Below are 14,648 nucleotides of genomic sequence, written 5' to 3'. Positions count from 1 at the left end.
CACAGTTCCGTCTGGTCTTGACACCTGAGGCTGAAGAAGCCTGTCTCTAGTGTTGCTGTTGAGTATACACTGTAGGAGCTGGGCCCCCAAGAGCCATGGCACTGAGGAAAGTGCAGGATGGTGCCTGTCTGAGACCCACGTCCCTTGGGGGGCAGCCCAGCAGGAAACATTACCTCCAGGAAGGCTTGGATGGTAAATACTGTGTCCAAGAGCTGGGATCCACTGGTGCCCTGGAACAGAAGAGTGTGCACTGAGAAGCAGCTTTTCCATCCACCCCAGGCTTCCCGCCGACCCCTACAGGCCACGTTGTGCAAATGCTACCATGCTGCATGCAGGCCGCCATCATGCTGCACCAGTGGGCCCCATAGACAGAGAAGGCTGTAAGGCACGCTGACGGGGTGCAGTGACAGGCACCGCCATGCTGCACCAATGGGCCCCGTGCACAGGGGGGGGTCCAAAGGATAGTCGATTTCCTGGCTACCTGCAAAGGGAAAAGGACGCTACTTTCTATATGCCGTACCTAGATACCCAAGGATTCGATTAGGCCTTGAGACAGTAAACCACACTAGAAAAAGTATACCATATACCATGGTGAGAAGAGTGGTATGAAGACTTGGCTGGGTAGATAGGAAGCGATGGCATTACACCTGGGGCAGGTGAAGCACAGAAATGTAGGACTGGAAGGGACCTTGATAGGTCATATAGTCCAGTCTGCTGCACTGAGGCAGAACTACCTATTATCTAGACAGGTTTCAGAGTAGCAGCTGTGTTAGTCTGTATCCGCAAAAAGAAAAGGAGGACTTGTGGCACCTTAGCGACTAACCAATTTATTTGAGCACAAGCTTTCGTGAGCTACATCGTGAGCTTCACGAAAGCTTATGCTCAAATAAATGTGTTAGTCTCTAAGGTGCCACAAGTCCTCCTTTTCTATTATCTAAACTATCCCTGACAGGCGTTTGTAATCTCCTGGAGGCCTTGCTTACACAGTGAATGGGAGAGGTGACAAGATTGAATCCTACTGTATCCCACATTTGAGAGTCCTTGGGGAAGAAAATAATATACCCAATACCGCCCTCTAGGCTCTGCCAGAGGGGACACCACACACACCCCCTCAATGAGGAACTGTAAGCAAGTGGGCTAAACTACTCCCAGTAACTGGTTTAAAGGGCTGCTGATAGATCTGATAATATCAGTGTGGATGCTTTTTCTGGCATCCATCTTCTACAAATGGATCATCAGACAAAAATGTCATACTCCTCTCCAAGTCATAGCCTGGTCTCAAATCTAGCTAGTAAGGATCCAGGAGCTTCATAGACTCCAGATGCAACCAGAACAGTCTCATAACTATTGTCTCCATGATCTTCCCTAAAAAAGGGAGTTCTGAAACCCAGACAATACTTGGTGAGACTGTCAAAGTTAAACAATGTTGTCTATGTATTTTCTTGTATGGTTATCTAAGTACTGCTAGTTAAAGGCAGCTGATGTCTTGCCTCCTCAAAAGGAAGCAAGAAGGGAAATCCACAAAGAACCCAGGACAAAACTGTCAAAAGCACTTCAGTGACTTACAAGCCTAAATTCTGTTGACTTTCAAAACATTGCCCCCAGTGCCTTCCTGGAGTTCTTTTTTCAGCCTTGAGATATGTGTGTCCCTTCACAAGCAATTAGACACTGAATTCCCAGAATATTTTCTGCCTCGTTAAGTGAGGCTAGATAAAACCCTACTAAAAGAAGACTGAGCTTTTGCCCTCTTCTTCTCCAACATTGTCTACATGGTGTCAGCCTGACCACCTCAAATACAGTCGGTCTCCTCCCAAATGAAAGTTGAAAACATCAGAAAAGAGAGAGAAACTGCCCTGTTTCACATTCTGAATGTATCAGCCTGCCCCCTACTCCGATCCGTTCCGCTCACCTAGACCTCATGGATATGATGGTAGAGGAGAAGATAATATCTTAGACTCCCCCACATCCACAGCACAGGAAGAGAAAAATCTCTCCAGGCAACTATTGATCAGACTCCAAATGAGTTTTCCACCAGTGGGACTGGCCTCTGACCTGGCTGCCTCATCAGCTGCATGATGGAGACAAGATGACCTGCTAAGATGGTGAGGGGGAAGGATAATGTCTCTTGTAGATGCAAGTACATGTTTTCTTTTGTGTTTAAGGGTTTTATAATATCTCAGAAAGCCATCAGAGGAGTCGTGGAATGATTGAAAAACGCAATCCTGCAAATTCTGGAACCCTTTGGAGGGGTGTCACCAGCTTTCCTGGGAGAATAACAACTCCATCCTCATAAAGTAGTGATGGTACAATAGAGTGCCATAGAATAGATGGCTTAATAAATTGATAGCACCAGATTAAGAAATTACATCATTAGACAGATAGATAACAGATGAGTTAGCAAAGAAGGGTAATTAGGGAGGGTTGGAATGGCTAATCTCATTGGCCTTGGAATTAGGTACAATGCAAGGATAAATTTGTCCAATTTTTGGATTCAGAGTATCTTCCCCTTTTGGCCCAGGCACTATCTGTCTCTACACACTCTATTATGCTAAAAGTAGCCTATAGTGAATGTATCAGCTTGGAAGCCTGTTCATTATAGCAGCCAGCTATGAATCACCATCTAAATAGTCAGTCATCCACCTGGCCATCTATCAAAACATATTCATTCTGAACCTGAGGGACATGTATTGGGAGTGCCTCAGAACCGCTGAATGAATGTGACTCTGTGGGTGGAGGTTTAATTGTGTATCCAGTACTGGTTTCACTGCCCGATGGCTGGTGGCCTACAAAGAGAATATAAGAACTGCTACTGGAGATTACCCTTTAGTGCAAGGTCATGCGAGCGACAAAATCTTCCCTTTCAGGCCCCAGAGTAGCCGCACAGCCTCAGGGCTGCAGTAACCTCTCCTTCAAATGAAGGCATGACTGCAGCGTGAGTAAGAACACCCATGCCAACTTTAAATCTAGTTTGTGTGGGGAACAGTGGTAGTGAGCCCACACTACCCCATCTTATCTGTCCTAGTACAAGCCCGCTGGGGACCCTGGATACATACTCAGGGTCCATGCCACTACCTATTCTCCACTACTGTTACTCGCGCTGGCTAGATTAAACCTAACACAAGTGTAGCTACCTGCGCTGCAATCACAACTTCATTTGCTGTGTAGACATACCCTAGATCCTGCCTCTCCCCTAGACAGGGATGTTGTGACTAGTGGAGCCCCAACCCTTGACCCTGTGGCTCCCATCTGTATTAGGGTGGAAGGAGCGTTGTGGCCCAAAGGAGGTGCCGGTGCCAGGAGTAGGCTCCCTGTGCTTTTGACCCCCATTTGTGGACGTGGGCCAGTCCTGCTGTCTGCTAGACATTCCATGCTGCAGTTGTGGGGGCGCTGGGTTTGTCCTGATGTCTGCACTGTGTGCTGTGTGTCCTTAAAACTACGCAAAACCCACACTGTCTTCATGAAGATTTTCATGCATAGAGACACATTGCTGCGGTTGTCTTAGAAAATAAACCCCAGAGGTCCAGTCTGATTAGTGGCAAACACCCATCCATTCATTACCGGGATTTGCTAAATTGGTGCCAAAAGGCTACTTTCCTGAAAAATGATTAATTGTAATACGATGAACTGGAAAAAAATATTAGAAAAAAAGGAAAGAATTATGTGACATAAAACTATTGGGTCACACCATCTGCAGATATGAAAAAGTGGCCATGTGAGCTGCTTTTCATAAGATTAAATAATCAACTGCATCCATTCATGTAGGAGCTTTGACTTTTATTAAATTTGGTTACTTCTCCGACAACATATATTGTGTATGTGGAGCTATTAACCAATGGCAATATCTAACTGGGGGCTCCTTTAAATAGAGATGATGTTTGTAATAAACTGCCTGCCCCAGTTATCTATCGATAAGGTTGCCCCCACTGGCTTGAGTCGTTAACCCTGTAGAGTTGTTTCCATAAGGTGAAAAATCAATAATATGAGTCAGGTCTGTTCTTGGTTTAAACTTTTGTAACCAAGGAAGCCCCACAGTCCTCTGAGCTCTGACCTGTCATGTGGCCTATTGCCTTGGGCAGTAGTCTTCCATTGTTTGCAGCAATATATCTTTACTACATGAACAGACTTAATTGCTCCCGCTGTTGAGCCTGAATCAGTATGCTTGGCACACCCATTGGCTTTGATGACATGTGAGATTGTCTTTCATCATAACAGCAGTGATCTGCACTACCAAATAGAAGACTTGGGTAGCCCCCAGGACAACTGATTCCGGGGAAGCCATGGAGGTGTCTGTTCATCAACAAGAGCTAGTGAATGTTTCAGATCTAATTGCACTTTTCCTTGTTTGCGCAATTAGTGTATTTTTTGCCCTTTACACAGTTTGGAACAATTGAACATGACTGGTCAGTTGACAGGGAGTCTCATTTACTGCAGATGGTGTCTTGTTTGAGATTGTAATGCTGCAGGGGACTATTTCAAGTAATTATAATTTTAATGGGTTTTTTTAAGCCAAACTTTAAATTTTGAGCATAAACCAAGAATCCAGAATCAAAGACCTGCTTGTTTTTCTAATTCCTGTAGGTCCTCAGATACAATGGTGAGGGACTTAGACAGACAGACAGTATACTGGCAAAAAGAGCCCACCTAACACCCAGACTGCTGCAGCTGCAGTCTGTGCAAATAAAGGAGTGGCAATCTGGTTGCATGCCGCGGGAGATGAAAGAGACACTAACTGAAAGTTAATAGCTCTGATTCTAACCTAGAGGATCTTCCTGAATAACTGTCAGATTCTCTTCTGAACCTCTTTGGTGCACAGAGCGAACGATGAAAAAAGTCAGAGACTTGATGCTGCACACTTTGTCCTCTCCCCTAGATTACAGGGTGAATTTAATGGAACTTCCACCCAGCTTCTCCAGGAGTCATCCCCCAAATCCATTTGTTACCAAAAATCCAAGTTGTAAATTCAGTTATCTCAGTTCATAGCACAATGCTGGGAACTGGAACATAGCGTGAGCTCATTCCATGCAGAAGGCAGATGGAACTTGTTAGTGAATTCATCACTTGGACTTGTTTTTATGGAAACATTGTGATAACTCTTGGCCAGAGCCAAAGCCCATTGAAATCAGTGTGAGCCTTTCCATTTACTTCAGTGGCCTGTAGACCAGGCACTCTTGAGTCTAGAAGCTGTATCCACCTAGCCACTAGCAAAGCAACATTGAACAGTCCGGGATCATATACAATCAGGTACAATGGTCATCACTGTTGTCATTCCACCTTAACTACTGCAGCCTGTTCCTTTCTTACCTACCCAACACCTATATCACCTCCCTTCTATCCAAGATCATTTCCCATTGATCTCACCAAGCTGCCCCTTCTTTGAATGCATCCATTTGCTCTCTCTTTTCCACCAGATCATGTTCAAGCTTCATGTCTTCAACCCAAGGCCCTTCCCACCCCTTTTCCTACTTTATTATTACTTATGGGTTTTGCCCTCGCACCTAGAGGCCCCAAGTGATTGGGTCCCCACCATGTCAAGGATGGTACAAACATATCTAGTTTTCTTTCATTCTGCGTGACACATGAAACATCCTCCCAAAACAGATCTGGAAGGCAGCTACGCTCTTCTGCTTCCACTTTTTTCTTAGCACACACTTCTACTTGATGGCTGCAAGAAATTAGCCGACTACTATGGTCAAGGGAGAGTATTGCAGGTTTTATCCCTCTCTCTTTCCCTTCCATGATGGTCCCTATGGCTGGTAGTGGGAATGGATGTATCCACAGGAGTCTCTCCAATAAGATGTGGTCCATAGTATGCAAAGGTTTGAGAATGCTTGGGATAGGTCATTCAATCAGGAATCCAAAACCATAACCAGGTGACTTCTGTGACCAATCCCACAGCCCAGATTCTACAAACTGAATAGTGAACAACCCATGATAACCCATAGGCCCAAATGTGTTGATAAATAGTATTTGACAAACAATTCCAAGGAATGAACAAATTCAGGAAGGGCAGGATCAGTTCACAATTTGCAAAGGGTAGAAAGGGTCAAATCACATGATAAATTGTTTGCAACAAATGGTTTGACCAAACAGTTGCAGCCTGGAGAACTGGACTCTGTGATCTGATAGCACAGACAACCTCTGTTATCTCAAGTGATTGACACTTATAGGGACAAAGGTGGTAATTTTGATTTCTCCAGCTGTGTGTGTGCGCTTCGACCATTGACGCCGGTGTCTGTGGCTTTATGCCTCCATGTGCTGTGGTAGGCTAATGCTGTGAATGTCAGGTCATTGATATACTAATGCTGTTGCTAGGAGCTGATGATTGACTCCCAAAATGCTAAATAGAGAGGCACAGCATCTGTCGTAAAGAGATCAATTCAGGTGTCAAGCAGATTACTTTTAAAGGTCGATGGTATTTTTCTTTCACCATGGGCTGTATTCGTTGCTTTTTTTAACATGCTGCTGTTCCCGCCACAGCTATTTTTCCCCTGAAATGCTCCATACAAAAGTTCAGTTTTAGCTGAGCGCTTGCCGGAGTTTCAGTGCTGAGCATGGTGAGGAGAGGTAAATTCAGAATTACGCTTTTCTGCTTGGGCTTTAGACACAGGCTTTAGATCGGGCTAGAGGCATGGTAGGATTGAGGCACCTAACTGCCACTTTAAGTACCTAAATTCCAGAAACAGGCTCCACTGGGATGCACAAAGCGCCCGCTCGGCTGCCCCCAAATGCCGTAGGTGAATAAACTCGTGTGGCGCGTAGACTTTTGCAGTAAAAGTTCCCTAGGTGCCTATGTTTCGCCTCCGAGCATGCACATGGCCACCTCATGCCAGGCAGATGGACGCCTGAGCCCTAGTACCGTGCACAAACTGAGGGGAGACAGATGTTCCTCACCTAACTCTCCTGTGGGACCTGAGCCCATAAAAGTGGTCAGACCTCACCTCCTGGATCAGGCCCCTAGAGCACGGATCTCAAACTCGAATCACCACGAGGGCCACATGAGGACAAGTACATTGGCCCAAGGGCCGCATCACTGACCCTTCCCCGCACGCTGCCCCCGGCCCCGCCCCCACTTCACCCCTTCCATGAGGCCTCGCCCCTGCCCCGCCTCTTTCCACCCCTTCCCTGCCCCCATTCCAACCCCTTCCCCAAATCCCTGTCCTTGTCCCACTTCTTCTCCGCCTCCTCCCCTGAGCACACAGCTCCCCCAGTCCTCCCTCTCTCTCCTGGAAAGCACTAAGTGCCACAAAACAGCTGTTTGGTGGTGGGAAGCACCTGCATGTAGGCAGAGGAGTAGGGACGCGGCGCACTGGGGGAAGGGGGAGGGGAAGCAGGGGGAGGGGACCCTGGCAGGCCACAGGAAATAACTCCGTGGGGTTTGGGGGGACTCAGGGAGCTTGCCGGGCAGCTTGGCGGGCTGCAGGAAATAACCCAGGCCACGTGTTTGAGACCCCTGCCCTAGAGGGTGAGCTTACACAAAACAGCCAGAGGAAGAGGTTATGATGGCATCCACTTTAAAACTTTCAGCCCAGTGGTTACAGCACTCAGCTGGCATGTGGGAGACCCCAGTTCAAGTCCCACCATTGCCTGAGAAGAAGGGGTCTGAACAGGGATCTGTCACCTCTCTAGTGTATGCTCTACCCACTGGGCCCTGGGGTGTTCTGATGTTCAGCACTGTATAAATGATGAAGCGGAGAGAGTTTGAGAGAGCGATTCCATAGGCTCCTGGGTAGAGCTCTGCCCTGGGAGCTGGCTGGCCCAGCATCCAGTTCTCCTGCTCCAGTGTCTTTTTTTAATAATCCAGGGTGGAACCGCTTCAACAGGAGAGACTGGGGCAGCCCCACATCAGGATATCCTGTAGCCCAGGGGTGAGAGCGCCCCTCTGAGAGGTGGCAGACCCCAACTCACATCTGTGCTTCCCCTCAGGTGGAGGGGGGGCTTGACCCAGGTGTCTCCCACCATAACCACTGGCATGAAAGTGAGAAGGTAGACAGTGGCACCATCACCTCCTGCTACAATGACATGGGTGCCTAATGCCAAGAGAGTTTGCAGTTGGGAATCCCAAGCTCAGGGAGGTGCCTCCTGGCAGCCCAGGCTTTAGGTGCCTCTCTCTGGGAGGGATGGGGCTTATCATGTATCCCTCCCCTTGGCATCGCCCATTGGCCAGCTGAGGCGGCTCCTCACCTAGTGTGTTGGCTTTTATGAATCCCATTCTGAGATGCCCGTCTCTCCCCATTCATGGTAGAGGGAGCTCAGGTGTTGTGAATCCCAGTGATTGTCCAGGTGCCTAAAAGTTAGGCCTGGTGATGCTCAGCGGCACCCTGTCTACTTTTCCTTGTGACTCTAACCCACACTGGGCGTCGTCGGATTCAGAGTGGCTCTGCCAGGTGTGTGTCGGCTCATCTCCTTAAACATGCAGCATATTTACACACGTATGGCCCATAATGGCAGCTTCAGCTGTACAGCTCAGCACTGCTGTTATTGCCCATTGTCCTGTCTCACACTTCTAAAGCCAAGAGCGGTCTCGTGAACGCGTGCGAACCACTTCTTGTTCAAATTCACGTCTTTATCTCCAGGTCACTCTATTTGACTTGATTGGCTTGAAGCTCAATTGATAAACCTAATCTGGCTTCATTATCCAGATGGTCAAAACAGATTGCTCAGAAGCATACAGGGGCCATTAAATAACTCATCATTTCCATGACCCACTAGAGTGCTGCTCTGCGAGCACCTGGGGTTCATTAGTTATGTCAGGACTGTCAAGCTGTCTGCGAGATAATTATCAGGCTACATAGTAGAGCCACACAAGCGTCCTTCTGTATCACGGGGTGGGCTGTGTGTGTGAAATTCACTGATTAGGTGGGCTTAAGTGGGAGCTAGGCCTTTTGTTGGTCTCCTGCACGGGGTGGATTTCACTCTGGGAGGAAACTCTTCCCTAATGAAATCTCAGCATCTGGTGACTTTTTGTCTGTGTGTGAGTGTGGAATGTGCAAAGGGAGATCTCGAATGTGCTGCAAAAGGAAGGAAGGGGAAAGCCCACGTTCAGTACAGGATAGTTCCAACCGCCCCATTACCCCTTAGATTCTGTGTGACCCACAGCATGTTTGTGTGCCATCCTTGTGTTATCATAGAAATGGAAGGGACCTTGAGAAGTCATCAAGTCCAGCTCCCTGCACTGAGGCAGGACCAAGGAAACCTAGACCATCCCTGACAGGTGTTTGTCCAACCTGTTCTTAAAACCTCCCATGACGGTGATGCTCATATCATTATTGTGTGTGTTCACCTAAAAACAGAAGGGGGGGAAATATCCCTTCTCTGCTCTATACTGAACCACCTTGGGCTGCCTATGGGCAACATCAGAGGCAAACAAGCCTCCAGGCTATGACTTGACTTTCTCTCCACTCTGCATCTCTGTAGCACACATCAGCACCTGTCTTTCTGCCGCTCCCATGGGCCAGTGGTTTCTTTTTGTACGAGACACGGTCAATAAAAAGAACCGATGAATCAACTAACAATTGAGCATTATCAGCCTGCTTCTGACATAACTGCAGAAAACCTACTCCATCCCCAGGGAGGGGTCAGTAGTCTATTTTATATGGGTAAAAATCACCATTTCATAATTCAAGTCTCTTTTTATGACAGTTATGGAAATTGGACTAGGAAAACAGGGAATGTGGGTAGCACCCAATTTATAGTATGTGCAAGTTTGGGAGTGGGCAGCAGCTTACAGGGACACATCACCTTCAAAATCACACTGCGATCTGAAGACCTTTGGCTATGATTGTTAGGTACAAGTGTGTTATGATTTTGTATTAGCGCGGCGCCTGAAGTCTTCAAAAGAAACCGAGGCCCCATCATGCCGGTGCACACACAGAGTAAGAGACAGCCTCTGTTGTGAAGAGCCTGCACCCAAAATAGACCAGACAAAGGGTGGGGGAAAAGGAAGCATTATCAGCCCTTTTACAGAGGGGGAGATGAAGCACAGAGACGCTAACTCATTGCCCAAGGTCACACAAGAAGTGTGTGGCGAAGACAGGAATCAAACCCAGGGATGAGACCCTTGTTGCCACTTTACACCCAATAAAATGGCTGGAGCGGCATAAAGAGGCTCTAAGGGTACGTCTACACAGCAGCTAGACACACGCGGCTGGCCTGTGACAGCCGATGTGGACTGCGGGGCTGTTTCATTGCTGGGGAGACTTCCGGGCTCGGGCTGGAGCCCAGGCTCTGGGGCCCTCCCACCTCACAGAATCCTAGAGCCCGGGCCCCACCCTGGGCTCGGAAGCCTACATTGCAATGAAACAGCCCCGTGAGCCTGAGCCAGCCACGGGTTTTTCATTGCAGTATAGCCCCGGTTCTGGCTACGATTTGGTCATGCAGGTTGCAGAAGTCATGGAATCCATGACTTCCAGAGACCTCCGTGACTTCAGCCTGTGGTGCTGTGGTGTCCACTGCTGCCCGCGGTGGCTCGGAGCCCCCCACCGACTGCAGCAGCTGGGAGCTGCAGAGTATCCCATGGGCGGGGACCCCCTGGAGCTCTGAGCCACCGCGGGCAGTGGGCTCCCCTGCGCCCCGCAACTCCCAGCTCTTGCAGGCAGCAGGGGCTCCCAGAGTGCCAAGCCATGGGCGGCAGAGGGACCCCGCAGCACCAAGTCATGGGTGGCTGGGGGACCCTGGGAACTCCCAGCCAGGGTCCCCACAACTGCCCAGCCACCGCGGGTGGCGGGGGACCCCAGAGCCCCAGCAGCAAGAATGGGTGCTGGAGCCTTTTCCCTCCCAGTTTTGTCACGGTTATTTTTAGTATAGGTCACAAACAGGTCACGGGCTTCTGTGAATTTTTACTTTATTGCCTCTGACGTGTCTGTCACTTGTACTAAAAATCCCCATGACAAAATGGGGGCCTTAATTATGAGGTGCTCTAGTATTGTGGTAATGTGGGCTGTAGGCGCACATAAGCTAGACCGTAAAGCCCCCAACATTAGCAAAGGAGACTCTGGGTCATTGCAGAACTCGGACCTCCCTTTTCTGAAATTGACTCGATTTCAAGTTGACAGCATACTCTTCACGGGAGAAGCAGGTTCCTTCTGAATACTCACACCCTTCCCTCTCTCCCCTCAGGTCCGCTCGGCCGCGAGAAAACGCTGGCATCGCTGGCAGGACCACCACGCCCTGCGGGTGCGCGTGGCCCGAGCTATGTCGATTCCCACCTCCCCAACGAGAATCAGCTTCCACAGCATCAAACAGACGGCAGCAGTTTGACCACACAGACGTCCAGCCACCTTCAGAGTTTTTCCCTCTTCCCCTTTTTGTCTGTCTTTCCTCCTTTTCTCAGTACTGTGCTCTTCTTGCAGCGAGACGCTCCCTTGTGTCTTGGTGGACATTTGACCATTTATATATGAGGCTGCTTTAAGGCAACCGGCCAAAAATATAACAAAGAAAGGAGTGCAGGGGGGAGGAGAGGGGAGCAGGTTTAGGAACAATAGGATTTAAAACTGGTAGCCCCATTCGGAGATTCTCAGCATCTAATGACAAAGGGAAAAACCTGGTGGAAGGAACAATCGATTTCATTTTTCTTTAAGGATTGTGGTTAAAGAGACTGTTTTGACAAATTGCCTGCCTCATTCCACACTTCAGCTCCTAATGATTTCAACAGGTTTGTTCTGTAGATTGTCTGTCTGTCTCCTTCTTTGAGCTTGGTAAAAGTCTTGCCTAGTGAGCAAGGGAGCAGGCAAAAGGGGATCTGGCAGGTGTTTGGGGGGATCGGGATGTGTGTATCTTCCCCACTGCTCCCTCTGCTGGATTAGGGAATCACTGGTCTATTTAACAGCCAGCTATTTGTCCTGCTGGCACCCAGCCTTGTTCACATATGAGGTTTTGAAACGGACAAACTCAGCCGTATCTCTGGATCTCTCTATAAAGTACTGTGTTTCATCTCTGCTTAGCCGAATAGTTTTGAAATTGTGTAAGCAGCCACCGGACCTCTTTGTTTTACCTGGTGGCATGGAAAGGACAACTGAGGATTTGCTCAGCTGTATTGCTTGGGTTTCAAAATAATAAAATAAAAGGGAAGCTGTGTAAAAACTCATAACGCTGATGGTGACGGGGATGATATTTGAATTACGAGGAAGGTGCAAAGTGCTGCACGAGGACTTTCTATTTTGTGTTTTGAACTAGAGCAAACGTATCTACTAGGCTTTTTATGTGATGTTCAGAAATACTGTATATTTTCAATAATAAACACTATTCTGGGTTGGTTTCTATTGATCAAGATGGCTTTTTAGGTTGGGAAGAAAGAGGAAATGGGGTCTGGGTGTTAATGAGAGCGTTTGATACCTAAGCATGGGAAATGGAAAGCAACAAAACATCTTGGACAAAGAGAACCCACTTGAAAAAAACATACCGCAAAAGGGCCCTTCAAAGGAACAAGAAATTCCTCCATTCTCAGGGTATTCTCTTTGCATCCGATCCCTGAAGAGCAGAGCCTAGATGACATCCCATTGCTGGGCACAGTTCCTTTCATCACACTCAATTTCAGTAGCGAAGAAGAAAGCAGGTTATAAAATATCCTCTCTCTCCCTAGAAAAAAGAATCTCCCCCAGCACCTGGGTGACTTGTTCTGTTCAGGTTAGCAGCAACACAGCTGCCAGGGGTTTCGCGGAGGGAAGTTGCATTTTTCCTTCTCGGGTTTGTGGAGCTCCAAAGACTTCCCTGCTGAGTTCGGTCTCTAAGCCCACAAACCTCTCTGCTCTCTTCCAACTGGCATCTCCTCTGTAGTGAGCCAGACTCCTTGAACGTTCTAACATGTTGTGGGTAAAGGCTGGGACCGTTTTAGCCCATTAAAATGGTATGACTTGCCCTCACCTTGAATTTTTAGATTCATTTCAGGGAATGAGCTGTGTGCGCCAAGAAGAAATTGCTTCCTGGGAGTGTCTGATGGAAGAAAGTACTCGCCCACTTTGTGGTGGGGGCTAATTAGATCATATCCTTACAGTCCCTCTGAGGCTATAAAGCACAGAGGTGTGCAAGATATTTGCAAGAAAAAGCAAAGCTATTCAAGGTCAATTAGGTTTTTCATCTCCTTCCAAACACAGAAGTTGGGGATTGGTCCTGCTTTGAGCAGGGGGTTGGACTAGATGACCTTCTGAGGTCCCTTCCAACCCTGATATTCTGTGATTCTATGAATCTGTGAAGTGATCCCATTTTCATGGGGCGTTTCAATGAGGTAAATGGCTATTTCAAGTAGTCTGGCTTCCCAAAGAACTGAGACCCTAACAGTTCTGCTGAAATAAGCACCCAAACGTACAGATGCTTGTCCAAACTTTCGGAACTTCCAGGGTCTGTAAAACCCAGCTGGAAGTCTCGTGGGTGCTTCTTTGAGCTGAACTGTTAGAGGTTTGCCCAACAATTATGAGTGTGTATTCATCAAAACCATCCATGTGGCCTTCAAAAGGGTTTAACATTTGGAGCCAAATATGGTCTCAGATGAGTGTAAATGCAATGTTTACTGTTAGTAGCCCTAATGTATTGTTACCAGTGTCACAGTACACTTCTAGAACTACTCCCTTATTGTACAATGTATGTATCAGTACATGCCCCTTTCTGCAGCCCTTACTCATGCTGGGCCAAAGTATCTGCAGGAGCAAAGGGATGCAAGCCCATTGACTTCAACAGAGTTTTGCCCACTTACACCAGCAGAATATTTGTCCCTCATAGTCAGACTTTTGTAATAATCCCACTGAGTCCAGTGGGACAGGTCGAATTACTAGCAGTAACTGCGACTAACCCTGAGTAAAGGCTGCCGAATCAGGTCCAATGTGTTGTAGCGGTTCCATTCTGAGAATTACCTAGTTGATCTGATTTCCTGTGTCAAGACTATGACAACACGCAGTTGCCTTTCAGGATCATCTATCGAGGGGACAAATAGTTTGTGTCATTTCTCTGCAGAGGGGGAGATACTGAAAAGATCAACTCTATTTTGTTTCTGTGGTGCAGCAGTGGAAGGAAACAATGGGTTTGCCATTGAGAAAGGATTTATGAGTTTTCGGGTTGCTTTCTGGATGTGCCTGGGCTGCAATCAGGCAGTGCGATTGCTGCTCTTGTGGATGGACCCAAGACTGCTTTAATCTAGCTAGCTGGGGTCCTGGACTGGCAAAGCCACAGCAACGTGCGCTTCACCACAGGCTAGTCCCATGGATTTCAATACATCTCCACAGACTACTAACGGGGGCTTGATTTTCAGTTACACTAGACCCCTTTGGTCCACGCTGGCAGTGTCAAGGGGCCTGACGGTGGGTGAGAATGTTACACCCAGAGAGATTTTATTGGGATGAAGTGCAAGGAGGATGCTTGCAACATCCAATGCCAGTGCAGAGCATGGATTTGCAAACCTTCAGCATAGAATTGTTTCAAGTTAAAGCTAAGCACATGCAGGTAATACACACTGGGAGAATTTATTTGTATTTATTTTTGGTTTACCATGCAAATACAAAAGCACTGTTCCTTGGTTTGATTTCCCATGAAAGATTTCTGCACCTGTCAGCCATTCCGACCCACTGAGCCCTGGAGGCAGAGTTACATTTATCCAAAGCGATGCCACCTGACTAGGTCTTGCTTCCCTGCCAGCTGCCTTCTTAAGAGCAAGATTTTCGAGA

General features: G+C 47.8%; 1 protein-coding gene and 1 long non-coding RNA gene across 3 annotated transcripts in view; one reads left to right on the top strand and one right to left on the bottom strand.

Moving 5' to 3' along the window:
- CRHR2 (corticotropin releasing hormone receptor 2) overlaps nt 1–12,240 on the top strand; it is a 246,267-nt gene extending 234,027 nt beyond the window's left edge. For both annotated transcript variants that reach the window (XM_084618204.1, XM_084618205.1), the window contains one exon: nt 11,116–12,240. In XM_084618204.1, coding sequence (XP_084474330.1) covers nt 11,116–11,256 — 141 coding nt within the window. In that variant the 3' untranslated portion in view covers nt 11,257–12,240. The remainder of the gene's footprint in view (nt 1–11,115) is intronic.
- The window catches only part of LOC311515259, a 55,397-nt gene continuing 40,858 nt past the window's right edge, over nt 110–14,648 (bottom strand). Inside the window, exon 3 of the long non-coding RNA XR_014710091.1 lies at nt 110–230. This is a non-coding gene — a long non-coding RNA (uncharacterized lncRNA). The remainder of the gene's footprint in view (nt 231–14,648) is intronic.

Source organism: Lepidochelys olivacea (genome assembly GCF_965140295.1).
Source record: "Lepidochelys olivacea isolate rLepOli2 genome assembly, chromosome: 2".
Classification (NCBI taxonomy): Eukaryota; Metazoa; Chordata; order Testudines; family Cheloniidae; genus Lepidochelys; species Lepidochelys olivacea.
The sequence above is the reverse complement of the archived record's forward strand: the minus strand, read 5'-3'. Positions and strand labels throughout refer to the sequence as shown.